This window comes from Sorex araneus, chromosome 8 (assembly GCF_027595985.1).
Source record: "Sorex araneus isolate mSorAra2 chromosome 8, mSorAra2.pri, whole genome shotgun sequence".
Classification (NCBI taxonomy): domain Eukaryota; kingdom Metazoa; phylum Chordata; class Mammalia; order Eulipotyphla; family Soricidae; genus Sorex; species Sorex araneus.
Genome location: NC_073309.1, coordinates 3,704,449 through 3,729,921, shown reverse-complemented (window position 1 = coordinate 3,729,921; position 25,473 = coordinate 3,704,449). Strand labels below are relative to the sequence as shown.

The 25,473-nt window shown below is 58.1% G+C and overlaps 1 protein-coding gene across 1 annotated transcript in view; it reads right to left on the bottom strand.

The window, feature by feature from the left end:
• The window catches only part of CDYL2 (chromodomain Y like 2), a 141,686-nt gene that overhangs the window by 17,724 nt on the left and 98,489 nt on the right, over nucleotides 1-25,473 (bottom strand). Inside the window, exons 2-3 of the mRNA XM_055145890.1 lie at nucleotides 12,497-13,064; nucleotides 978-1,198 (exon numbers count right to left, since the gene is read on the bottom strand). Of these exons, the coding sequence (XP_055001865.1) occupies nucleotides 978-1,198; nucleotides 12,497-13,064 (789 nt within the window). The remainder of the gene's footprint in view (nucleotides 1-977; nucleotides 1,199-12,496; nucleotides 13,065-25,473) is intronic.

The window sequence follows — 25,473 nt, the reverse complement described above, 5'->3', positions numbered from 1 at the left end:
CGGCCCCTGTGTCTATGGCAGCTGTGGAACGAGAGGGTATAAGGGCGTGGGGTCACCCTCCCAGGGACCGTCGGGGGACGAGTGCAGAGGTGCCGAGTCCCCCTCCCGTAGCCCTGGGACCTGGGACCCACTCAAGCACCTAAGCTGGGCTGTGGAGGGTCACGCTGGGAACAGGCGTAAGCCACAGGCGAGACAGGGCTGGAGAGGAAGCTCCGGGATGGAGGCGTGTGCACACGGCCGGCCCTGTCTCAGTCCCCGGAGCCACGGATGGCCCTGGGCACCGCTGGCCACAGCCCCTGACCACAAGCAGGACTATGCCCCCAGTACCGCCGGGGACGGACCCAAACCCAAACAACGATCACACGGAGGTGGAGAAGGCCCCCTCTGCGTGCACGGGGCTCTGGGCGGGACCCCAGCAAACAAATAAATATGCAAAACCACATCCAGTGTAGCGACCGTAGACCCCAGTAACTAGCCTTCCTGCCACTGCCGTTCGCCTTCATCCCCTGCCGCCCCAAGGACAGAGCTGCGGGGGCGAGTGTCCCCGATATCTGCACCATCAACAATCTCTTTACGCCCCCCCCAACCATCCCTCGGTCCCGGGGGTGGGTGCTGTCTTCCCAGTGGCACCAAGCACACTGTTTCCTGTCCTGCTCACCGAGGCCGAGGTCGGATCAGAATCCGGAAGGGAAACAGGCCTTCGAGGAGCTTCAAGTCAGAACTGGGGGACCCCAGGGACCCGCCCCCCTTCCCATGTGGGGTGGGAGGGGGAGGGGACATACACACTCAACAGACGAATGAGCACGAACGTCGGGGCGCCAAGTGGCGTGCCAGGGGCAATGCAGATTAGCCAGAGAGGCCGAGGTCGGGGGTCTGAGCCCTGGGCAGCCCCTGACTGAGTCTGTGACTCGCCCCCCCCATCACCTGGCGGGGGGGCCCGAGAAAGCAGCGCCCCACCCCAGGGCCCCGGCTCTCACCTCCGGGGTCAGCGCGTTGTTGTCGGAGGTCTGGCTGGACAGCAGGATGTGCGTGAAGCCCTCCTCCTTCCGCACCACGATGTCCCGGAAGCGGCAGTTGCTCTCGTTCTGGCGGACGCTGTAGCGGAGCCTCTTGTCGAAGACGTAATCCTTCTCGGCGTCCAGCTTCCTCTTCACGGCGCCGTGCAGGCCCAGCCCGCCATTGGTGAGCGCGGAGCCCTCTGAAAGCAACGCGGCGCGTGAGGGCACAGGCCCGGCACAAGGGGGCCTGGGCAAGGCCTCCCGCCCCCCACAGTTCCCCGAGCACTGCAGGAGCACTTCCGGCGTGAGCCAGAGCAGCCCCTGAGCATCTCGGGGGGTGGGGCGGAAGGGAGGCGAGGAATAAAATCAAAGGCTCAGGGTCCGAGGAGACAGGGCAGAGGTTGGAGCTGCTCTGCACCTGGCTGGCCCTGCTTTGCTCCCCCGTGCCCCACAGGGTCCCCTGGGCACTGCCAGGAGTCAGCCCTGAGCACCGAGCCAGGAGTCAGCCCTGAGCACAGGGCCAGGAGTCAGCCCTGAGCATAGGGCCAGGAGGCAGCTCTGGGCACTGCCAGGAGTCAGCCCTGAACACAGGGCCAGGAGTCAGCCCTGAGCATAGGGCCAGGAGGCAGCTCTGGGCACTGCCAGGAGGTAGCCCTGAGCACAGGGCCAAGAATCAGCCCTGAGCACAGAGCCAGGAGTCAGCCCGGGCACCACTGGGTGTGCTCCCTCCCCGCAAATGCACAGGCTTATTGAGGCTGGGTGCTCCATACCGTATCTTCTGGGGTGTCCCGGGCCCCCCCCGACACCCTGCGCCCCTGAACTGAAGGGGGCCACGTGGACTGCAGGGCCCCAAGGACCCTCCACAAGCACCAGGCACCAGCTGAGGAAATCGCCGCTGTGGAACCTTCCAGGACTCGAGCAAACCCACAAAACACAACCGGCAGCTGCCTTGGAGCCCAGCCCATGGCCCACTCGGGAAGGGCCTCGGTGGGGTCACTGGCCACACACAGGAGCTTGCTACCAACCGCACAGGTGGCACTGACCCAGAACGCCTTGACTTAAAGGGACAGACATGATGACCTGTCGGGACCTTACTGCAAAGTATAATGCCCAGAAAGGGGAGGGGGGGAGAGAGAGAAGGAGGGAGAGGGAGAGAGAGGGAAAGGGAAAGAAAGAGGGAGGGAGGGAGAAGAAAAGTGTCCGCTATAGATGCTGGGGCGAGGGGGGGCAGGAGGCCCTGGGGGCACTGGTGGTGGGAACTGTGCCATGCTGAGCAGAGTTGGCACTCTGCAACCAAGAGCCAATCGCGGACAACCCTGTCACTGCGTATAGCTCACTGGAGCTCAATTTAAAAAATACCATAAAATAAAGAATTGAATTTAACCCGTTTCCAAAGCCCTGATTCCCTCTAAGCAACATTCTGGAGAAGTGACAAGCGGAGGCCGGCGAAGCTTGGGGTGGGGGGTGCACAACTCGGTTGGGGCAGGGCGGGAGCTCAGGGACACGAAAGCTGCAGGTGCCTCCAGGGGCAGGGCACGACCCCGAGCAGGGTCAGAGGGCGGACCCCCAGCGGAGTCAGAGGGCAGACCCTGAGCAGGTCAGAGGATGGACCCCAAGAAAGGTCAGAGGGCAGACCCTAAGCAGGGTCAGAGGATGGACCCCAAGAAAGGTCAGAGGGAAGACCCTAAGCAGGGTCACAGGATGGACCCCAAGAAAGGTCAGAGGGCAGACCCTAAGCAAGGTCAGAGGACAGACCCCGAGCAGGGTCAGAGGATGGACCCCGAGCGGGGTCAAGGGCAGCCGGGTGTGGCGAGAGGGTACAGCTCCAGGCCTGGCCCATAATGGGCTTCAGGGAAGGAACCAATGAGGGTCACCCCCACCCCCCACCAAGCCAGGGCGCTGATGAAGGACACAGCCCAGCAGGACACGAGGGGGCCCCCGGGGAGACACGCTCCGTGTCCTCTCTCGGGCCGGCGAGGGGACTCGGAGGGCTGTGCATGCAGGAGCTCCGGACAAGCCCCACCACACACCGCCGGGCGTGTCCCCCGAGCTCTCCAGTCCTCAACAGTCCCCCGCGACGCGACCCCCACGGGGCCACTGAAACTCACAATGATAGAAGTAAAAAGCACAGCAACACGGAGATGCCGTTTGTTGGCCACTAGCTTGGCAAGACACCCACTATCCTGTCTGCTTTGCTCGGGCCCACACCCAGCCGTGCTGAGGGGTGACTCCCCACTCTGCACCTGGGACTCGCTCCTGGGGGCTCGGGGGGCCAGGTGGGTGCCGGGGAGCAAACCCAGGCCGGCCGCCAGCAAGGCCAGCGCCCTGCTCACTGCACTGTCTCTCCAGCCCGAGCCCACCCTTGACCCGCACCATGCCGGGGAGGGCAGGGAGAGCCGGGCGTTCCCCCCCTGCGGGGGGAGAGGAGGCTGTGAGCACTACAGCCGGGAAGGGAGCACCGTTTAGAGGCTGTGCGCACTCGCTCCAGCCCAGTGCGACTCTGAAGTCTAGCAGGAAGAAGCACCTCTCGCTGCACCCCCCTAATGGGTGCATCAGACGGCGCTTTGCCATTTCTTACCATTGCAAATGCTGGAAACTGCCTAAACGCACGGGCAAAGGCCAGAAGCCAGCCACGGAGGCACCAGCCACGACGAAAGGCTCTGACGCTGCCGAGCGCAGACCCCCTGGGAGCCAAGCGGGAGTCGTTTCCACAGAACACCCCGGGGCAGGGAGGGCAGGTGCCAGAGTCCTGTAACTTCAGTGGCTGACGAGCGGGGAATCAAACTGATCTAATTTTCAGGGGAATGCCCCAGGAAAGAATGACACCAGCTTCCCTGGAGAGGCTGGCCGGAGAATGAATGAATGATACTCCCCGAGAGTAACTGCGCTCGGGTCAGGAAATAAAAATGAAGGAAGACGAGGATAACACGCACTGAACAAACAGAATCAAATCGCATTTAGATAAGACACAGGCGCGCACTCTTCCTGGAGCCCGGTCGGGAAGGAGGGCCCGTGGGCACGGGGCATCCAGGGCCCTTTCCCCGGCTGGACCACGCAGCCAAGCCTGGGTGCGAGTCGGCTGCATTGAGGGCCCCGCCCAGAGCTGCCCCAGGGAGGGAACTTCCCTTGCAGGAAAACAGTAACACGTCCTGCAGGGAGAGTCCAGGGGACCAAGCCGTCCCCGCCCTGCCTCCCACCTGGGTAAGGCGGCTGCTCCTCCCCCTCCTCCTCCTCCTCCTCCTCCTCCACAAGGCACCCTCCCCTCCCCCTCCTCCCAGACCCACTGGAGTTCCGCTGGCTGCTAGTGACCGCCCGGACGGCCTCCCTGCTTTCCCTTCACCTCCTTGCCCAGCCCCGGCCCTGTCCACTCGGCATCTATCGAGCACTGGCCCACGCGCCTGGCATCCGGCTACTGGTGGGCAAGCACACATGCAGGTTGACACTCTCCACTGGACTTGCTAGAATGGCCAGTGACGGTGCCCGTGGCCTCGCCCCCCACCTACTTTCGGAGAGTCTGTGGGTGCTACCGCTCAGGGTGGGGGCGCTGCAGAGGTCAGGGCCAAGGGCTCGTCTTGCACAATATATACATGCAAACACACAAACACACAGAGACACACGCACATATATACATACACACACATACACACTCACAATTGCCTGAGCTAGAACACACACCTGTAGAGACAGACAGACAGACAGACACACACACACACACACACGTCCAGCTATAATATGCCACTAGGGCTGCATGTGACCCTCTGGGGCTACAGCTGACCCCACTCAAGGTCATGGTCCTGCACTCCTGGCAGACCCCTGACCTGGCTCCCTCCCTCCCCTCTGAGTGGCCCTCAAAGGCGCATGCCCCCTCGAGCAACAGCTCCGCACTGAGAAGGTGGATCACAGCCAGGAGGTGGCCAGAGGGCGGCATAAGGTCCTGACTTCTGCGCCGGTCCCGTAGAGAGCCACACGCGGCATATGCGCCACCCCGCCCTGCTCCCCAGGAGTGACTCGGGTCCGAGAGAGGCAGGGGCTAGAGCGGCCTCAGAGCACCCCCGCTGGCAGCAATTCCCAGCGCCCTCACCGGGACACCTCAGGGGCCAGGGCTTCCCGATGCAGCTCAGAAGCAGCCAGACTGTCGGGCCTGCAGGGGCCGGGCCCAGGACCCCGCAGCGAGCGGGCTCTCCGCCTTTCCCAGGGTATTGGGGGGAGGGGGGACGGCGCCCCCACAAAGCAGAGGGGGCTCCCATGGCACTAGGCCGGCTGGCCAGGTGACTGAAGCTCGGTCCAGCAGTGGGGTGTCACTTGGCCGGGAGGTGCGGGGGGGCCCTGGGTTCCCACCCCCAGGCCACGAACAGCGAGACAGAGAGACACACAGGAGCCGGGGCTGGCGTCGCCGTTGCCCTTGTCACTGGTGTGGAAAACGACCTGCCTCGGTGCCAGATGTTCGGTCCAAGTTTGCAGGGCTGGGAGAGGGTCAGCCGAGCCCGGACAGGCGGGAGCTGCCTCACGGGCCGCTGCGGACCTGGCGAGGGCCCGGCTGAGTGGCGCGAGTCAGGGAGAGGGACCCACTCGGAACCATCTCTCTCGCGGGAGACTGCAGCAGCAGGGGGGTAGGAGAACATGGGGCTTGTCCTTTCAGCCTTGCCGCGGGACTTAGTTTACCTCAGAGCAGTGGCCCTTCTGTATGGACACAGGGAGACAGTTAATATTAGGCTCTGTAACTTGGGAGCTGACTGACTCCAATAATATTTACTCCCGGGCATCTGCTTTCTCGACTCAGTTGCCCTTAGTTCTAGCACCCCAAAAGCAGGGTCCCGACGAGGGACGGAATGGACCCAGGGCAAGCTGTGAGCTACCCTGGCATCGAAATGGGCCAGGCGAAAGCGCCACAATACTCAGCTATAAGTTGAGAACATGGTTATAGACAAATGCTGTCTTGATCCAAAAATAACGACGAGTCTAGGACCCTGCTGGGGTTAGGAAGACTAACCCGGCCTGAGGACTGTGATCTGGAATATATAGTGAATGTCCTCAGGAAGAACCAAACTTCAAGTCTGATATGTCTCTTACTGTGCTCATACAGAATGACATCGATGGAAATATTAGAAGTAAATTTACTATAACTATTTAAGTGGATTACTAGCTGAGGAAAGAAGAAAGTGACACACCCTGGATGGGATCCCTCCCTCAAGCAGATCTCCTAGTAATCTGGAGTAATCTCCTTAAATGAGATTTTGTTAATCTCCTGGAGGAGTGGACTTACCCCGCTTTGTTGATTTGTTAATGTTCAACCCACCTTTGTGTCACCACCCTATGTGATTGCTGTATAAACTAAGGCTGTAAGGAGAGAAAAGGGGAGCGGCAAGACAGAAGCGGAGAGAGAAGACACAGACGCAAGAGAGAAGACACAGAAGGAAAGACAGAGAGAGGTCGGAAGAGACCAGAGGAGAGACTACAGAGACAGAGACAGAGAGACAGACAGAAGGGAGCACAGCGGCACACACAGAAGCAGAGCACAAGGAGGAGCCATCCCGATCCGGTCCATACACAGGGGCTCAAGAGCACCAAACGTGAGCAGGGGGGGAGGGAGAGAGGGAGAGAGGGAGGGAGGGAGAGCACTGCCCCAAGAGCCTGCAAACAACACAACATACATCATTGCACCCTCCCGCACGTGTGTCTCTAATTTTTTACACAGGGGGATGGCAAGCCCCCACGTGATGGAAGCAAAGATCAGGAGAACGGGATTCCATAGGAAACAGACCTGGGGTGGGGGCAGCCTGGGAGGGCGCCTCAGGGTGGAGGGACGCCTTGGGCCGGGAAGAGGAAGTGGCGCTGAAAGGCGAGAAGTGGTAGGTATGAGCCCTATGAGCAACAGCGCTGCCAAACACAGTGCAAAAACTGTCACTGGCACTGTCGCTGTCAAGCCATTGCTCATTGATTTGCTTGAGCAGGTACCAGTAATGTCTCCATCATGAGACTTGTTGTGACTGCTTTTGGCATATCGAATACACCATGGGGAGCTTGCCAGGCTCTGCTGTGAGGGCGAGATACTCTCGGTAGCTTGCTGGGCTCTCGGAGAGGGATGGAGGAATCGAACCCGGGTCGGCCACGTGCAAGGCGAACGCCCTACCCACTGTGCTATCGCTCCAGCCCAGTGCAAAACCACCAGTATTTATTTTAGAAAGCAAAACGAAGAGCCTCTCGTGGAGGCAGGATGGTGGGCGGGAGGGGTGGGGGGTGGGCACTGGTGAAGGGATCAGTGTGAGAACACTGCGCGCCTGAAACCCAACTGTGAGGAGCCTCGTCATTTCACGGTGACTAAAAAAATACGTCTTTTTAAAAAGTGGCCTCCGTGTGTGATGGCCAGAGAGATGGCGCAGGGGCACAGGTGCTCATCTGGCACACGGCCGCCCCAGGTTGGCGCCCCAGCACCCACACGGTCCCCGAGGCAGAGCCATGAGCCAGCCCTGAGCACCAAGGATGTTGCCCCACCTCAGAGCGAGACCTCTGTCCTCCAGGGCTGCCGTCACCCTCGAGGAAGCTGGAACAAACCCAGGAGAGCGTCGCCAGGTGTTCGGGACAAGGCTGGGGGGTGGGGACGGACCCGCCCCCTGTCCCATGGCCACTCCCCGAGTCCACACTGCAAGCCCGCCGGCACGGGGCGCTACGGGGACGGCAAGTGAGTAACTGGAACCTCTGTCTAGCAGGTTCTCGGATACGGGACAGGCAGGGGAGAAAGCCTCGGCCGGGGAGCCGGAGCGACAGTGTGAGGGTGGGAACCCGCCTCGCGCACACCGACCTTTACGGGGATGTAGGCCTGGGCTCATCCCCCGCAGCAACCACCCTCTGCCCCTCTGCACAGCGCCGGGAACGACCCTCGCCGTGCACTGTGCGCCTCTGCTATAGCCCAAACCAGAAAGAACGAGCCGTGCAGGTGGAGTAGAGGTAGAGGTAGGCTGGTGAACACGGGTGCAGGGGTCGTTCCTTCTGGCTCCCAGCAGGTGTGAGCAGGGGATGCCATGCTAGAACACAGGTACACACACACATGTACATATACACAAACACACACACAAACATACATACATATACACACAAACACATACATATACACAAACACACACAAATATACATATACACACAAACACATACATATACACAAACACACATATACACTCACAACCACAATATACACTCATACACATACACACAATTATACACACACAAACACATACACACATATTTACATATGTACACAAATACATACACAAACACACATTCCCACACAAATACACTCACAACTGTCTGCGCTAGAATACACATCTGTGCACGCACACACACACACACACAGAGCCCTGCACCTCCAGCTGCCCCTGTGGCAGCCCTGAGGGTGGCTTCGCCATGTCCCCGCCAGGCTGTGTCCGGACGGCACCCAGGGGTGCCCGGGGTTGCCCGTGCTGGGCGAGGCGGGTCTGGCGCCAACACGCAGCGAGGAGGCGGGGGCAGGGCTCCACCCCAGAGAGCATGTTTCCTCAGGGGTCTGTGCTGGCCAGTGGCCTCACGCCCCTCGTGCCCGCGGGCAGGCTGGAGGAACCAAACCCGACTCCGGGGCCGAGTGGCCAGCCCGCGTCACCGGAGAGGGAGGGACGCCGCTGCCCAGGCAGGCCAGGGCCGAGTCCTCGAGCACCACAGCACCCGGAAACGCCTTTGCTGCCCCACTCCCGGCACCCGAGACCGGCCAGGCTTCCACGGCACCAACGCTCCCGGCGCCCGAGGTCGCTGGCCCCTGTGCCACCGGCCGCGCCCCACCTGCTGGGTGTCTCTAAGGGGTGCCCGGCCCCAGGGCGAGAGCCCCAGGCTGCTCCATGCCTGCCGGCTCAGACGCTCCGCCCGGGGGGGGGCCGCCGAGGGGGCTCCCCGGTGAGGACCCCAGGCTCTCCACGCGGACCCCAGGCTCTCCGCGCCCAGCCTGCCCCCGGGCACGGAACACCTGGAGATTCTGTGCCATGCGGGGCAGAACGAGCCGAGGGAGTGAGTGGGAAGACGACAGACGCAGGGCGGGGGACAGCTGAGACCGTTTAGGGGGTCTCGGGGAGGGCGAGGCCAGCGGGGCAGGGCTGTGCGGGACGGCTCGCTCAGGGAGAGGCGCCGTGCAGCAGGGTGTCTGGGCGGCAGCCCGCCTCAGACGCCCGGGAGACGTCACGGGAGCGCCGGGGAAGCTGCCGGCTCCGGGGAAATTCAGAGCGTTGGTGTCTGTGGGCGCCAAGGCCCCGGCTGCGGCCTCGCCCGTCCTGCACCAGGGGACGCCACGGACCCCCGACTCTGTGTGGTCCTGTGAGCATCACCGGATGCAACCCTGGAGGGCCCCCCAGGGCGGCAGCATGGGGGAGCCGCTGGCTCAGTCGGCAGGAAATTGCTCCCCCGTGTGCGTGGGAGCCCCCCCACCCACCCAAACAGAAAAGGCTCCGGGTGAATCCGCCTCCACCTCCCGGAGCCTCCCACAGGCCGAGCCAGCTCGGGCCTCCTTCTGAGAGCCCTGCAGACCCATTCTCCGGAAACAGACTGTGGAGGCCTTGGCGACTTCAATAGCTTCCCCGTGTGCCTGAGACCTGGCCCTTCTAGAAGGGAGAGGCAGGGCAGGCGGGCACGGGCGGCTCCAGCCCGCAGCTCCCTGCGGTTGGCAGTGGCTGAAGGAACAGGCCCCAGGCCCCCTCACAAGCTGCAGGCAGGGAGCGACTCCGGGGCGCAGGGACAGCCGTGCCTGGGAACACCCAGCGTTGCTCCGAAAAGCGCAGCTCACAGCCCGCCCGGGGGATCCCGGCCCCTGGGAGCGGGGCGGGGGTGGGGGAGCCCGTTTCTAACGAGGCAGATGGTGCCCGACCACAGAGCCGTTTGTCATTCCCCGGGAAGACGCGGAACGCGGCTGGCGCTTCACCCACCGCTGCTGGGTTGGGGGGTGGGGGGCCCGTCGGAGACGCAAAGGCCTCCCGCCCGCTGAGCCCCGATTTAGCACTTGTTCCCACGGCACAGACCAGGGGAGTCAGCCGCACATGAGTAACGTGTTACATAAGTCGCTCTCGGTATGCAGAACCTGAACTCAGCAGAGAGGAGCCGAGCGCGTATAAAAAGCATCAGCCCACCCCCAAAACAAATGCCGCGCGCGGCAGGAAGTGCCTCCTGTCCAGCCGGCTGCTCGCCCTCCCCCGCAGGGGGCCAGGGGAGGGGCAGGGGGTGGCGGAGGGCGGGGGGGGGGGGGACTCCACGGGAAGATGATTGGGGTTCCACATGCCCTGGCTTTGTCAGGCAATGTGGTGGGGGCTGGCGGGACGGGGGTGGCATATTCTGCCTGACACAGTGCCGACCCCTTCCCGGAACCTTCTGGAGCCACAAAACACCTGCCTTGGGTGTGCCCAGGGGCACCCGACTCAGCCTCCCTCTGGCCCAGGATCTCCATCTTCTCCTGTCCCCAGGGCCCCGGGGCGCCAGCACCTTCTCACGGGGGAGACCCGGGGGGCCGGCGGGGAGAGCCCCTGACGGGCGACCCCGTGTGGTCTGAGCCGAGGCGGCCGCACACCCGGAGATAGCGTGTCTGTTCCCGGAGCAGCCGCCTGCCTCCATCCGAGCACCAAGCGTGTCTCGCCCACGGGACGGGCCCAGAACAGCCCCACGAAACCAGCCCCAGGGGACCCGAACGGCCACCCCTGCTGTGCCCCTGGGTCTGTCTCCAAAGGCGCCAGGTCACCAGGCCTCAGTCGCCAAGCCCCGCCCCGCAGGGACCCGGGAGCCCAGAGCTGGAGCAGCCGCTGGCCAGCCCCGGTGTGGACCCCAAACCCGTCTCGCAGCCCCGACTCAGTCCGGCCAAGGGCTGTGCCAGGAAGCTTCACCCAGGAGAGACCCGCCAGTCACTGCTGCGACCTCACGAGGGGCGGGGGGCGTCTCACGAGGGGCGGGGGGCATCTCACGGACCCCAATGCCACGACAAGGGCCGGGCACAGGGGCTACCGGAACACCCCCAAAGAGAACAGAGGCAGGGGTTCGAGTAGAGCAGAGAACATGGCCGCAGAGGTGGGAGTTCAGAGGGGAGGCACGAGACGCCTCCCCCGGCTGGTCCCCCGGGCTGACCTGCCATGTCCCTGGCCCCTGGCAGCACAGTCCCTGACCAGGTGACGGGCCCTGGCACGGACAAAGCCCCACAGAGGCAGGCCCACAGTGAGGAAAACGCCCAGACGAGACGCGCCTTCCTCCCGCGCACGCCCTCGCCTGGCCGCGCCCCCGGGACGCTGGGAATCCCCCACCCACCCTCAGCTCAGCCCCCTGCCCGGGAGGGGGATTCCTGGCCCCTCTCCGGGGCAGCATCAAAGGCGGCCCGTGCCAGGCTCAGCACACACACCTGCGGGTGGAACAGCACCTCTCTGAGCGCCCCCGGCCCTCGGTCCCGGGCGGGGCCGCCAGCAGCTCGGGGCTGGTGTGGGCGAAACGCACTCTCAGGGAGAGGGGAACCCCAGGAACGGCTCCCCGTGCCCACCCACCCCGCGCTCTGCCCAGCAGGCAGGCCCCACTCAGCCCCAGGAGCTACGGTCACGGGCTGCCCCCAGCCTGGCCCCCCACCCCCTTCTGCCAGCAGATCTGCCAGGTCCCCACCTGCATCAGTGCGCCCTCTCTCCCTCTCTCCCTGTGTCTCTGTCTCTGTGTCTCTGTCTGTCTCATTGTCCCTGTGTCTCTCTGTCTCTCACTGTCTCTGTGTCTCTCACTGTCTCTGTGTCTCTGTCTCTCTGTCTTTGTTTCTGTCTCATTGTTTGTCTCTCTCACTCTGTCTCTGTCTCTCTCCATCTCTGTCTCTCTCCGTCTGTCTCTCCCTGTCTCTTTCTCTCTGTCTCTGTCTCTCTCTCTCTCTGTCTCTGTCTGTCTCTCTCTCTGGTAACTAGAGCATGCGTCAGTGTGGACTCAGCTACACACGCCAGTGGCACGGACACAAACAGATGTGTGCTGCCCGTGCAGGGTGGACCTGGCTGCCTCCGCCAGGAAGGCCACCCTGAAGCAGCAGGCTGCTCGCGGGGGGACTCGGGGCTGGTCATGCAGCGGGCCACGGCCACCACTTCCTGTTCCTGGCCGGCTCCCGGGGCGTGGGAAGAGAGAGGCACAGCCCTGCCCCTTCCCACCGCTTCCTTCCCGCCTGGGGCCAGACAGCTCGGCCTCCAGGGAGCAGCGGGGCTCGGAGGCTCCCGAGGGTTGGATCTGGGGACCTCAGGAGGGGTGCGGCCCCCAACCTGCGGCCCACCCTCCCATCACGCTCCCGGGTCTCACTGAGCCCCCGCCGGCAGACAGGGGCCCTCTGGGCCGGGCCTAGGGTCCTCGTGGGCCCGGCAGGGGTCAGCAAGGCCGAGCCGGGGTGCAGGACACCTCACAGGCCCGGGTGCAGCGTCCCCGGGTGTCCGGCCCCGGCTGAGCCCGCGCAGGACCCCGGGGGAGGGCGGGGGGTGGGAGGCGTCTGCGGCACCTACCGAGCCCGTTCTCCGCCGGCGCCTCGGGGTTGGCCTCGCACTCCGGCAGCTCGGGCTCGCCCGCCTGCTCGCCCAGGCCCAGGCCCGGCGGGGCCGGCCCGTTGCCGAGGGCGGGCTCGCCCTGCTCGGAGCGCGCGTCCCCGTTCTCCAGCGCGTCCTGCGGCTTCCGCAGTGGCATGATCTGCAGCCCGCTGGGCGTAGTCCGGTAGGACACGGTCTTGGCGGCGCGGTCGCCGCCCGCGGGCGCCCGGGCCGAGTAGCCCTTCCTGGGCCGGGCCAGCGCGGGCGCCACGCGCTTGCGCTTGTGCGCGGCCCCCCTGCTCCGCGCGGGCTCGGGGGCGCGCGGGGGCAGCTTCTCGTCGCGCGGGGGCCGGGCGGCCGGCTTGCCCGCGCGGGCGCGCTTGTCCTTGGCCAGGTGCAGCCCGTTGAACTCGTCGATGAACTCCTCACAGTGCAGCAGGTGGTGCTCGGGCTCCCACGTGTCCTCCGCGCAGCCGTAGCCCTTCCAGCGGATGAGGTACTCCCATTTCCCCCGCTTGCTCTTCCTCTTGTCCACGATCTTCTCGACCTGCGAGAGAGAGGGGGGGGGAGTCAGTCCCAGCCGCCCCCCGGGAGCCGCACCAGCCCTCGGGGGCGCCGCTCGCTGGCCAGTGCAGACACCTCCCGGAATGTTCCAGAAGGCCAGGCTGGCACGAGGGAGCACAGCTGTTGCCCAGAGTGACCGGGAGACACCGTGGCCCAGTGCCCCTCCGGCCAGGCCTGACTCCAAGCCGCCGCGGCTTGTATTGGAGAGTCCGCGTGCCCCACGCCCAGCCTCCCCGAGAGACGCTGATGGTGTTCATCAGCCGGCTCGGCGCCCGCGTCCTCGCTGCTGACGGACGGCACAGAATCACGGGTGGGCCCGAGGTGGGCACTTTCCCCTGTCGGCGCAGTGGCAGGCAGCCGAGTGAGAAACGTGGAACTCTCTGGAAGGCTGTGGACTATGCAGGCCACGCCCCCGGGGAGAGCGGAGCCCTTCCACCTCAGACCCTCTCCTCCAGGGCCCACACCGCCGGGCGAGAACGCCTGCCGCCCCCCCACTCACGGCTTGACTCAATAAAGGCCGATTCCTCAGTCTGGAGTGAGTGAGTGTGTGTGTGTGTGTGTAACAGAGAGAGAGAGAGAGAGAGAGAGAGAGAGAGAGAGAAAGCTATCAGGACCTGGGGTGGTGTACATATGTACGTGTGTACGTGTGTGTGTGTGTGTGTGTGAGAGAGAGAGAGAGAGAGAGAGAGAGAGAGAGAGAGAAGCCTTCATGACCTGGGGTGGTATATGTATGTATGGATATATGTATATCATCAGAATCCACAGGGAATGTGTGTGTGTGTGTGTGTGTTGATGTATGTGAGTCATGAGTGTGTGAGTGTGAGGGAGAGAAGCTATCAGGACCTGGGGTGGTGTACGTGTGTGTGTGTGTGTGTGTGTGTGTGTGTGTGTGTAAAAGAAAGAGTGAGAGAGGTCATCAGGACCTGTGTTGCTGTGTATGTGTGTGTATACCATCAGAACCCATTGGGAGTGTGGGTGTGGGTGTGGGTGTGCGTGTGCGTGTATATGAGAGACAGAGACAGAGAGAAAGAGAGAAAGAGAGAAGCCTTCAGGACCTGGGGTGGTGTACGTGTGTGTGGATGTATGTATACCATCAGAACCCACAGGGAGTGGGGGGCACGCACACGTGTGTACGGTTATGAAATCCAGTAAATCCCTACTCCCACAAAAAGGGGCAGGTGTGCTGAATCTGAGCTCCTGCTTCTAAACTCTCTGCACCTTCAAAGTCAGGAAAATTCACACCCCCCCACCCCGTCTTCAAGTAATGTTCTGGGGGGAAAAAAAAAGGCATCCCGCTGGTCCTCCTGCTAACTACAGGAGCATCCAGGCTCAGGCGGGTGAAGGTTCATGCATTATTCTTTCAACTTTATAGTACATCTGACTCTTTTTAATTAAAAGCTGACGGGATATTCCCCATGCTAAAAATAAAATGAAACCTCAATGAAAAAGTAAACAATTACATTCAACATTTATTGTATTTCAATGTCAACCTAATTTACTTTTCTAGAATGGAATTGTGAGTCAATGAAATTAAGTAGTAAGTGGAGGAATATGCCCTTGAAACCGATCGAAAGAAAACTCCGAGGATGGCCAAGGGTATGGTAAAGAGCCGGGGATGGCTGAAGACAGGAAATAACACGCAAGGGTTCATCATATGGTGTTTATGCTCACGTTTCCATTTTTATACCCATAAACTTTTGCACAGTAAAAAGCTAGAACTTTTGAAAACTGAGATTGTCTTGTGCATCTTCCAATGGACACTATGCAAAATAGTTAAATGACTTGCATTGCTTTGCACTTAATTTGTTACTATCTAGGACAAACGGACTCTTCATAATATTTCCTCACATGCAATTCTAATTAACTTATCTCAATTTTTTCTATTTCTATTAGTGGACTGTGAACATCTTTACTTTGACTTATAACAATTTTTAGGAGTATCAAAATAACACTTGCAGTTTTAAAAGATAAAACAGTGCCTCAGTAATTCAGTTTCCAATCTTTGGGCCAAGGAACGGGTCGACTGTAGTATTCGTTTGTGATCATGCTTCAGAAAGTCAAGCACAGGAGGCTGGAGCAATAGTATAGTGGGAAGAAGGGTGTTCGCTCCCATGTGGCCGACCCGGGTTTGATCCCTGGCATCCCACATGGTCCCCCAAGCACCGTCAGGAGTAATTCTTGAGTGCAGAACCAGGAGTAACCCCCTGAGCATCGCTGGTGTGACCCAAAAAGAAAATACAGTGGTTGATTCATTTAAATAAATAAGTAAGTAAAAAGAAAGTCAAGCACGTTTCAGGACGAAGAGCCTCAGCTTTGCGTATTTGCAGGACTTTTTGGTGAAGCTGCCAGGAGCCAGCCCGGGGTGGCACAGAAGTCTCCAGCCTCAGAAAGCCAGTGCTCCCAGGACAGAGAAACTTCTTTCCCGAAGTGGCTCAGAAAAGCACGTCAGCTACACAGTCAACGCAATGACCGACTTGGGAGGGGAACGCAGATGAGCAGCTAAGTGGAGAAACAGGAGGGTGGGCAGTGGGTGGGGGTGGGAGATGGACTGTACTGGAAGGACAACAGGTAGGTGACAGTGACTGGGTAGGTGGATGGACGGACGGACTGACGGACGGAGGGATGGAGGGAAATCGCTCATTGCGATGAACTCAGAATGCAGGCTACGCAGCAAGACTATCTGGTGTCACTCTCTCCAAAATGCCTTTTATCCTGTGTTTTGGGGCAAGTTACTCAACTTTGGGCCTCAGGTGACACAGGAGCAGGACGGACAGAAACTGCAGGCCGACCCCCGAGGGCGGCCGAGAGGGTCTACACGCCACGATCTGCTTTCCAAGGTGGGCGTCTCAACCTCGCCGTCTCCTGCGAACACAGGCGTGGCGACAGAGCAGAAAGAACGCGCCCCCCACTGCGAAGCTGGGCCCCCTGGGGGTGGCCGACTCGCAGAGAAGAAGGGGGAGTCTACCTACCGGACAGACAGGCCGCGAGGGCGCGGACACGGGAGGTCTGCCTGGAGTGAGCAGCCAGGGGTCAGCCTGGTCTCCCCTGCAGTCCAGAGAGCCCTCCCGGGGGGCGGAAAGCCGCCATGCTCACCCCGGGGTCCCTCCCCAGAGCCAAGAGGCCCCGTGACAGCCGCTTCCCTGCAGATCCCCCAGCGCCCAGGACACCTGCCACCCAGGGGACCAGCCCCGCCAGCCTGGATGTTACAGGGAACCGGACTCGTCCATTCTCCATCTGTCCGACCTAGGCCAGTCCCCCAGCGTCTCTGAACCTCAGTGTCCCGGGTGGGAAGCGGCAGGGGCAGCAGAGGGGCCCGCCACGGCGAGCGGCCCAGGGTCGGAGAGACGCGAGGCTCCCAGTCCGGGCAGGGAGCACTCCTGGGGGGTGGGGAGCACTCCCGGGGGTCGGAGAGACACGAGGCTCCCGGTCCGGGCTGGGAGCACTCTTGGGGGTTGGAGAGACGCGAGGCTCCCGGTCCAGGCAGGGAGCACTCCCGGGGGTCAGAGAGACGCGAGGCTCCCGGTCCGGGCAGGGAGCACTCCCGGGGGTCAGAGAGACGCGAGGCTCCCGGTCCGGGCGGGGAGCACTCCTGGGCGTGCTCCACAGAGACGCGCAGCACGGCCTCAGCAGGCCCGAGGCAGCCGCCGTCACGAGTGCTCCCAAACTCATTCCTCCCCTCACACCAAACACCTTTCAACAGAACGGAGGGTTGGCTTTTTGTGCTGGTTTTTCTTTTTCCAGATTCAGAAAGATGGTTGCCTTTTCTGCAAGACCAGAAAGCCCACACGTTGCTGGACGGAGAGCCGGCTCCTAAATAGCCCCTTAGACTCTGGATCCGTCTCCTGCGAGCCCGAGGCCCCCTGCCCGGCCCTGCACGGCCATCCCGACCCTCCTCTCCGCCTCCTGGGCGTCTCTGGCAGGAGCTGGGCTCTGACCGTTCCCGGGAGAACAAGGGCAGGCTGCAGCCACAGGCTCCTGCTGTCACCCCCGCAGTCACGGCCACTGTCTCCGCCTCTGCAGCCCGGCCGAGGAAGCACCCAGCCCGCTCCCCTGCCCGCCCTCGGGGGTCTGTGCTCGGCCCGCCTGGCCCTGCTCAGTGCTCCCCCACCGCTCCCCAAATCCGCCCACCAACGTCTTGAAAAACGGTGCTACACCGTGATCCTAGCGCCGGGGAGAGCCGAGAAAGGCGGCGCGATTCTCACTGGCACGGCCGTGGCAAGAGCGTGGCTCGGCGTGGGAATGAGCGTGGCGGCAGCTCCCCGGGAGGCGGCTGGGTCCCAGGGGGACGCCTCACCTTCCCACCTGGGCTCCCGGCTGAGTCCGGGCGGGGCTCAGCGGAAGCGCTACTGCCCCTGGGCTTAACGCCCATGCGGGACGCCCAGTTCGCTGAGCTCCGCCTGCCCGTGCTCTCGGCCGCCAGACCTCCCGTGCCACCGGAAGCCGTCAGCGTTGAGGCAGGCCGGGCTGGGTGCAGAAACGGGACCGTCGAAGGACGAGGCTCCCGAGGGGAGGTGGGGGCTCCATCCCCACACCAACGGACGCCACGACAGGCTGACCCACACAGCCCGCCATCGCACACCTGCTGGCGAGTGGAGCCCCAGCCTGCCCTCCACGGAGCTCGGGGGGACGTGCGGGGGGTGCTCTGAGGGGAGAGAGAAGGCGCCGCGGGACGGCGGAGGACCCAGGCCCCTGCGAAGCAGACAGACCTCGGCCCCTGGGTTACCTGGATTCTGGACCTCAGCCCTTGCACCCAGTCTTGGCACCGTTTTAATGCCCTAAGGGACCTTCCTCCGTGGGGTCCCCCTTATTACAGGGCATGGGATCTTCAAAGGGATCACGCTGTTCTGGAAACACCTGGGCGGGGGTTATTTCAGATCTTGAACATGGGGATTTCTTCAGATTCTCCGTCGAGACAAGGAGGAGTGGTGGTGCTGGCGACTTGGTCACCCAGCTACTCTGACGTCACTACAGGCCCAGAATGTGCCAGAGCCAGACCAGCTGGCCCCCGAGCAAGGGTCTCAAGGGACTCGGACATCCGGGCAACGTGGGGGCCAGCAGAAGTGCCAGGCCCGGGAGACAGGAAGCCAGAGAGAGCGCTCCGGTCAGAACACCGGAGACAGACGGGAGACAGCAACCTCGCGTACCAGGGCACAAGCCCGGCTCCGTCCTCAGTGAGCTCAGAGTATCGGAAAGTACCACTGTAGCACCATCACCCTGCTGCTCACCGATTTGCTCAAGCGGGCACCAGTAACGTCTCCATTGTGAGACTTGCTGTTTCTGGTTTTTTTTTGGCATATCGAACGGAAAGTACTAGGGTACAATTCTGGACAGCCATTGTATTGGGCCTCTTGTTTTAAAAGAGAAGACGAAATGATGAAATGAAAAAAGAGAAGACAAAATGATGAAATGAAACCCAGAGGTTGAGAAGAAACTGAAAGGAAAGGCTCATTTACATAAGACATGTTAGCGGGAAACGGGTAAGAAAACCCCCAGCAGAGAACTGCAATTCTCCTAGGCACCCAGGAAGGACAGAACCAACGCGCAGAAAATCAAGCCAGTTATGAGGCCACATACTCGGAAAGCTCTCCAAGGCATGGAAATTTTTTTTTTACAAGAAAACATGAAGGAAAATGCAAACAGCTGTCTAGGAAAGCTGAGAGAGACCCGGCAGATGCAAGGCTGGCAGGGGGCAGGGTCAGCACTGACAAGGACTCCGCCTGATAATGGGAGAAACCCCCATCTGTACAGCCTAGGCGTTTACGGGGGTGGAGCGATGGTAGGCCTTTGCCGTCCATGCAGCTGACCCGGGTTCGATCCCCAATACCCCATATAGTCTCCTGAGCACCACCAGGAGAAATTCCTGAGTGCACAGCCAGGAATAACCCTGAGTACCTCTGGGTGTCCCCAAAAACTCCCCCAAAAACACCAGGAAAAAAAAAACCTAAAGTATATGAGTTTTTTAAAAGAATCTAGGTAATGGGAAAACAGAGGAAGAGAACAAATCAACTTTATTTCTATTTTCCCACGATATGTCTTAAATTTCAAAGAAATGAACTCTCCACCCTTAGCCCCATCCACCCTCCCCTATCCAAAATGATAAGGGGAAAGATCAAGCCGAGGATAGAGGAACCTGAACTCTGGAAACAAACTGGAGAAAAATTATTATTATTATTATTATTATTATTATTATTATTATTATTATTATTATTATATACTTAAGAGGGCTGGAGCGATAGCACAGCGGTAGGGCATTCACTTTTCACGTGGCCGACCCGTGTTCGATTCCTCCACCCCTCTCACAGAGCCCGGCAAGCTACCAACAGTATTGAGCCCGCACGGCAGAACCTGGCAAGCTACCCGTGGCATATTTGATATGCCAAAAACATTAACAGTAAGTCTCACAATGAGAGACGTTACTGGTGCCCGCTCTAACAAATCGATGATGACAGTGACAATGACAGTGACAGTGATATACTTAAGAATTCTGAAACCAAGTCGAGGAGCCGGAAGGAGAAATGTAGCTCCTATGTCAAGGCATGAAACAGGAGTGGCCCCTTTTCACGGGTCTGTTTAGTTCTGGGTGGCACCGGGAATCAGTCGGAGCCTCGTGTAAGCCAGCCAAGTGCTCCCCTGCCGGGCACAGCCCCGGCCTCTAAACCACCCACCGTGGACACGTGGACAGAGTCAGCCTGGGGGATCCCGAGAACCAGGAGCCTGGAAGCTTCCGAATTCCGATAGACAGATAAAAGCTGGAGTGCTGGGGCGGGGGGGGGGGGGGGGGGGGGGTGGGGACGGCAAGAGACGCAGCTGGAAGGACGGGGCGGCAGAGCCGAGGAGTCCAGGGAGAAAGGCCCACACCCCCTTCCCGGCCGTAGACGAGCTGACTCGCCCGGCTGTGGCATGTGGTCATCGGCAGGCGACCCCGGCCGGCCCTGGCCTCGGGCTGTCTCCAGACAGGAACAGCCAAGAGACTGCGAAGCGAAGCACTTGTCTCGCTCGCAGCAGACGGGGTTCAAACCCTGAGCACCGCCGAGGGTTAATCCCGGGCACGGTGCCAGGGACGGGACCTGAGCGTCGCCAGGCCTGGCCCGACTGCTCCCCCACACTAACAAACGAAGCAGCAAAACACAGAGCCGGGGAAGCGCAAGCGAAACCCTCAGGATCCAGGTTTCAGAGTTCTGGAAGGCAGAGTCCGTACTCGATGCACTGCAGTCGGGGAAATGGCTCGTCGGCGTGAAGAGAGGGGCGGGGTCCCCGTGGGGCTGGGCCCTGGCCACCCCGACCCAGGCACCCCCGGCAGTGCTGCTGCTAGGGACCCCCACCAGGAGAGGGCCCAGAAGGAGGTTCGTGTCGGACCCCCCGCCGCACGTGCTCTGCGGCCCACTCTCGCTCTGAGGCGATCCCGAGAGGCCCAGGGTCCGGGACCCCCACCCTATGAAGGGAAATGACACACTCACTCCCACTTTGCAAAAATGGTGGCACCACCTTTCTTGGAAAGCCACGTAAGATCAGCCGTCTGCTGCCACCGGAGCCACGAAGGGCAGCTGGAGCCTCACCGGGAGTCTGGCATGCAAGCCTGGCCGTGCGCAGAGGAGCTAGAGCGAGCGCTCGGACCCAGGCAGCGCGCGCGCCCGCCCCATCCCTGCCCTCGCCTCCTGCCGCTCGAAAGGGGGGGGCCACAGCGGCGTGGATGGCCAGCACTGGACGGAAGGCCTTTTGGAGGGCGGCCAGCCTTCCTTCCTTCCTTCCTTCCTTCCTTCCTTCCTTCCTTCCTTCCTTCCTTCCTTCCTTCCTTCCTTCCTTCCTTCCTTCCTTCCTCCTCCTCCCTCCTCCTTCCTTCCTTCCTCCTTCCTTCCTTTCTTCCTTCCTTCCTTTCTTCCTTCCTTCCTCCCTCCCTCTCTTCCTTCCTTCCTTCCTTCCTTCCTTTCTTCCTTCCTTCCTTCCTTCCTCCCTCTCTTCCTTCCTTCCTCCCTCCCTCTCTTCCTTCCTTCCTTCCTTCCTTCCTCCCTCCCTCCCTCCCTCCCTCCCTCCTTCCCTCCCTCCTTCCTTCCTTCCTTCCTTCCTTCCTTCCTCCCTCCTCCCTTCCTTTTTTCCTTCCTTCCTTCCTTCTTTTTTCTCTCCTTCCTGTCTCCTTCCCTCCCTCCCTCCCTCCCTCCCTCCCTTCCTTCCTTCCTTCCTTCCTTCCTTCCTTCCTTCCTTCCTTCCTTCCTTCCTTCCTTCCATCCTTCCTTCCTTCCTCCTTCCCTTCCTTAATCCCTCCCTTCCTCCCTTTCTTTCTTCCTTTCTTCTTTCCTTCCACGCTCCCTCCCTCCCTTCCTTTCTTTCCTTTTTTCTCTCCTTCCTTTCTCCCTCCCTCCCTCCCTTCTTTCCTTCCTTCCTTCCTTCCTTCCTTCCTTCCTTCCTCCTTCCTTCCTCCTTGCTTCCTATCTTCCTATCTTCCTTTCTTGCCTCCTTCCCTTTACCCTACTTTCATCTTTCCCTCCTTCCTTCCTTTTTTCCTCCCACTCCCTCTCTTTCTTCTTCCTTCCCGTCCCCTTTTCTTCCTCCCTCTCCCTCCTCCACTGATTTCCTCTCTTTCTTCCTTCCTCCAGCTCTCTCCCTTCTTTGATCTTTCTTCTTTTTTCCCCCTAGTCTTTACTTCTCCTGGCATGTAAGGAAATCTGTCCCAACTCGCTTAGTACACACTAAGAGAAGAGAGGTTCCAGAGACAGACATAACCAAGAACACAAACATAACCAAAATTACAGAGAAAGGTAACCGAGCAGCAACAGTTTACAACAAAGGACGAAAATAAACGTGAGGAGGGGGAAGAGCCTGTTTCCAAGCTACAGCACTGTAATACTCAAAGTGCTTCCACAAAAATAGAAAACATACAAAGAAAAAAGTGGTTCATTCACAAAAGAAATGAGCAGAAACCATCCCTGAGAAGGGCAGACATTGGACTTGGAGATAAAGGGTCTCAAACGTAGACCAAAGTGAGCCAGGATAATAACATCTCCCCCATGCAGTGGATCAATAAACAGACAAAACTTGCAACGAAAAGAAACCAAATAGAGATCTGAAAATGAATGTAAACATGTGCAAAATGCACCAGTTTCCACAGAAATCAATCAGGCAAGAAAAAAGAATCAGCCAACTTGACGAATACAATTCAACTGAAAATGACCCAATCTGCAGAGCAAAATGGGGGGGGGGGTAAATGACCCCAAAATATATAAAGCCTAACAGACTCCGTGAGACGCCATCAGCGGTGATGTTAGCTAAGGAATGGATCTTCAGGAAGAAGAGAGGGGAAAGGGATGCAGGGGATACTTGGAGACGTCATGGTTAAAAATTTGCAGATTTAGTGAGGTATAAATCTGAAAGTCCAACAACCGCCAAGTGGGACAGACCCAGAGAGAGTGACGGAGCCGGAAGCCAGCCCCGAGGGCTGGGCCCAGACTTTGCACCTGGAAGGCCTGGTTGGGTCTGGCACCGCGTGGTGTCCTGAGCACAGCTGAGAGCAAAGCACCACGCCAGGAGGAGCCCCGGGTTCGACAGCTGTGACCCCCCCTCCCCAAAACAGAGAGAGACTGAGTGATCCAAACGTTGAGAGGCAGCACTCAGAGTCTCGATATGAGCAGGAGAGACGGCTCAAGAGGGGGAAGAGTCGAGAACCAGAGGGACAGGATGGGCTAAGGCACAGCCCCCAGCCCCACGTGTGGCCCTGCGGTGACACCAGGCATCACCCCCAAGCACGGAGGCAGGAAGAGCCCCTGAGCGCTGCCAGGTGTGGCCCCAACCCTGAGAAAAATAGAGAGAGTAACAGGAAATTCTCATCAGGAACCATGGAAGGCAAGGAGGAGGAGTCCCGAGGGAACAGAGCCGGAAGGAAGGTCGCTTCGGTGGTGCGACTGGTTCCAAACATTGAGAACTCATAACTCATGTGTTATCAACAACTCCAAAAACTACAGTGATTAAGTGAAGTTTCTTATTTACAAGAATAAGCAGATAAATAAAGTCCCGGAAAAAAACTAAAATTTAAACTGTCAACCAAGAATTTTATATCTGGCACAACTATCCTTCTAAAAACTAAGGAGAAATTATGATATCCTGAGATAAGGCATAAGAGTTTAAAAACCAAAATTACGGAGCTGGATCAATAGCACAGAGGGTAGGGCATTTGCCTTGCATACGGCCAACCCGGGTTCGAATCCCAGCATCCCAAATGGTCCCCTGAGTACCACCAGGGGTAATTCCTGAGTGCTGAGCCAGGAGAAGCCCCTGTGCATTGCCAGGTGTGACCCAAAAAGCAAAAAAAGAAGAAAAACTAAAACAAAAATTACTGTATTTTTGGCCTAAAACTACTTTTCATCCCTATGTGGTTTAAAGACAGAGACATGAAGCAATGATTATAAATATATGTAAGTGGGTACAGAATATATAAACAATTTAGGATAATAATAACGAAAAATGAATGGGAACTGAATATTAGCAGATTAATTGTATGCGTTAAAGTGAAACAATTCACTTGATTATTATAAATGTAGGATGGTGATGCTAAACCCTGTAGCACCCTTAAGAAAATGCCTAAAAAAATACATAGGAGAGACAGTAATAAGAAGGTGAAAATAAGGTATTTAAGAACTAATTTTTAGGAAAGAAAAAAATTAACTGATACCAACTCCTATTAAATTATAAAAGAAAAATCCAAGTAAAACCTATATTAAATGTAGTAAAATATAAAAGACTGATTAAATCAATGTTGAACATTTTTAAATAATGAATGAAATAAATATTATGAAGTAACAAATTTAGCAAAAATGAGTGAAAGACGCTGGAAGTGTAAAGAAATGAACTAGGAAATAAATAAGCACATGAAAAATTAATCTGACTTCTAACAGAAACCATACTTGATGGCACAGTAAAATAACATCTTGAAAAGAAGGGGCTAATTGTCTATCAAGAATTTGATATCCAACAAAATGCATTTTTAAAATAAAAAAGAAAGAATACCTTAGATAAAAACCAATTAATTTGAGGCTGGAGCAATAGCACAGCGGGTAGGGTGTTTGCCTTGCACACGGCTGACCCGGGTTTGATTCCCAGCAACCCACATGGTCCCCCAAGCACCGCCAGGAGTAATTCCTGAGTGCAGAGCCAGGAGTAACCCCTGAGTATCGCCAGGTGTGACACAGAAAGCCAAAAAAAAAAAAACCCCAATTAATTCTTACTCCACACAAAATGCCAGAGAAACTTATTCCAAGAGAATAAACTAATGCCACTAAAAATTTGAATCTACACAAAGAAATAAAGAGTACAGGGAGAGATAAGAGAAATATAAAGCTAACTAAAACAGAAGTGCATGTGGGAAAGTCACAAAGAGTCACAGGTACTGCGAGATAAGACAGTACTGTGAACAATTCCCATCAATTTGACAAATGAGACAAAACTGTTTAAAGTTTTTGATACAAACTATCAAAATCCACTCCAGAAGAAACAGATTGCCCTTACTATCAGTAAAGAATGGAATTAATAATTTAAAACCTATCAGGACAGAGAAGTATCCACCAATGTTTTCACTGGTTAAATTCTCCTCTATATAAAGAAGAAAGTATCACTTATACAATGTCTTCCTGAAAAATAGGGGGGAAGAATATTTACCAATTTGTTCTATAAACCATAATTATGCTGATACCAGCAGACGACAAGGCCATTTTGAGAAAAGAAATCCATATTCCGGTGGCACTCCTGAATATAGACTCGAGAGTCAACACTGGCACTCGGATCCCAGAGAAACTTTTAGATATTTTAACATGACTATGGTGGGGGGGGGAGGGTATTCCAAATGAGAAAGACTAGTTCAACACTCAAAAATCAAACAGTATAAAGCATCTTTGCCATATTAACAAAAATTAGGAGAAAAAAATTCATGACCATTCCAAAATATTCAACAAAAGCACAATTCAACATGCACTCATAATGAAACCCCTTCTCCCAGGCCAGAACCAAGCTTTCTCGCTCTGATGAACAGCGTCTATAGCACCCGCTGGCTAACGCCCCGCCCACCATGAAAGACCGCATGTCTAACTCCCCGCCTGAGGAACAGCGACTGTCAGAAGGGGAGGCCTCTCTCCTCATTCCTACCACACACAGTGAAATCCTAGTTCCCGGGGCAATACGGCGAGAATAAGGGGGACGAGGCTATGGAAGCTGGAAAGAAATGAAACTGTATCAGAGAGAGCTAAGAAAGCAATGGACTTTATTTTAAAAAGTAATAATAAAAAAAATAATAATAAAAGCTCTTAGGACTTATGGGGTTTCGTGACACTATTTAAATGATCATATTTCTATATCCTAGAAGTAGAGAATCTAGGAACTGAAAGTTTGGTTTGCTTGGGTGGTGGTGCTCA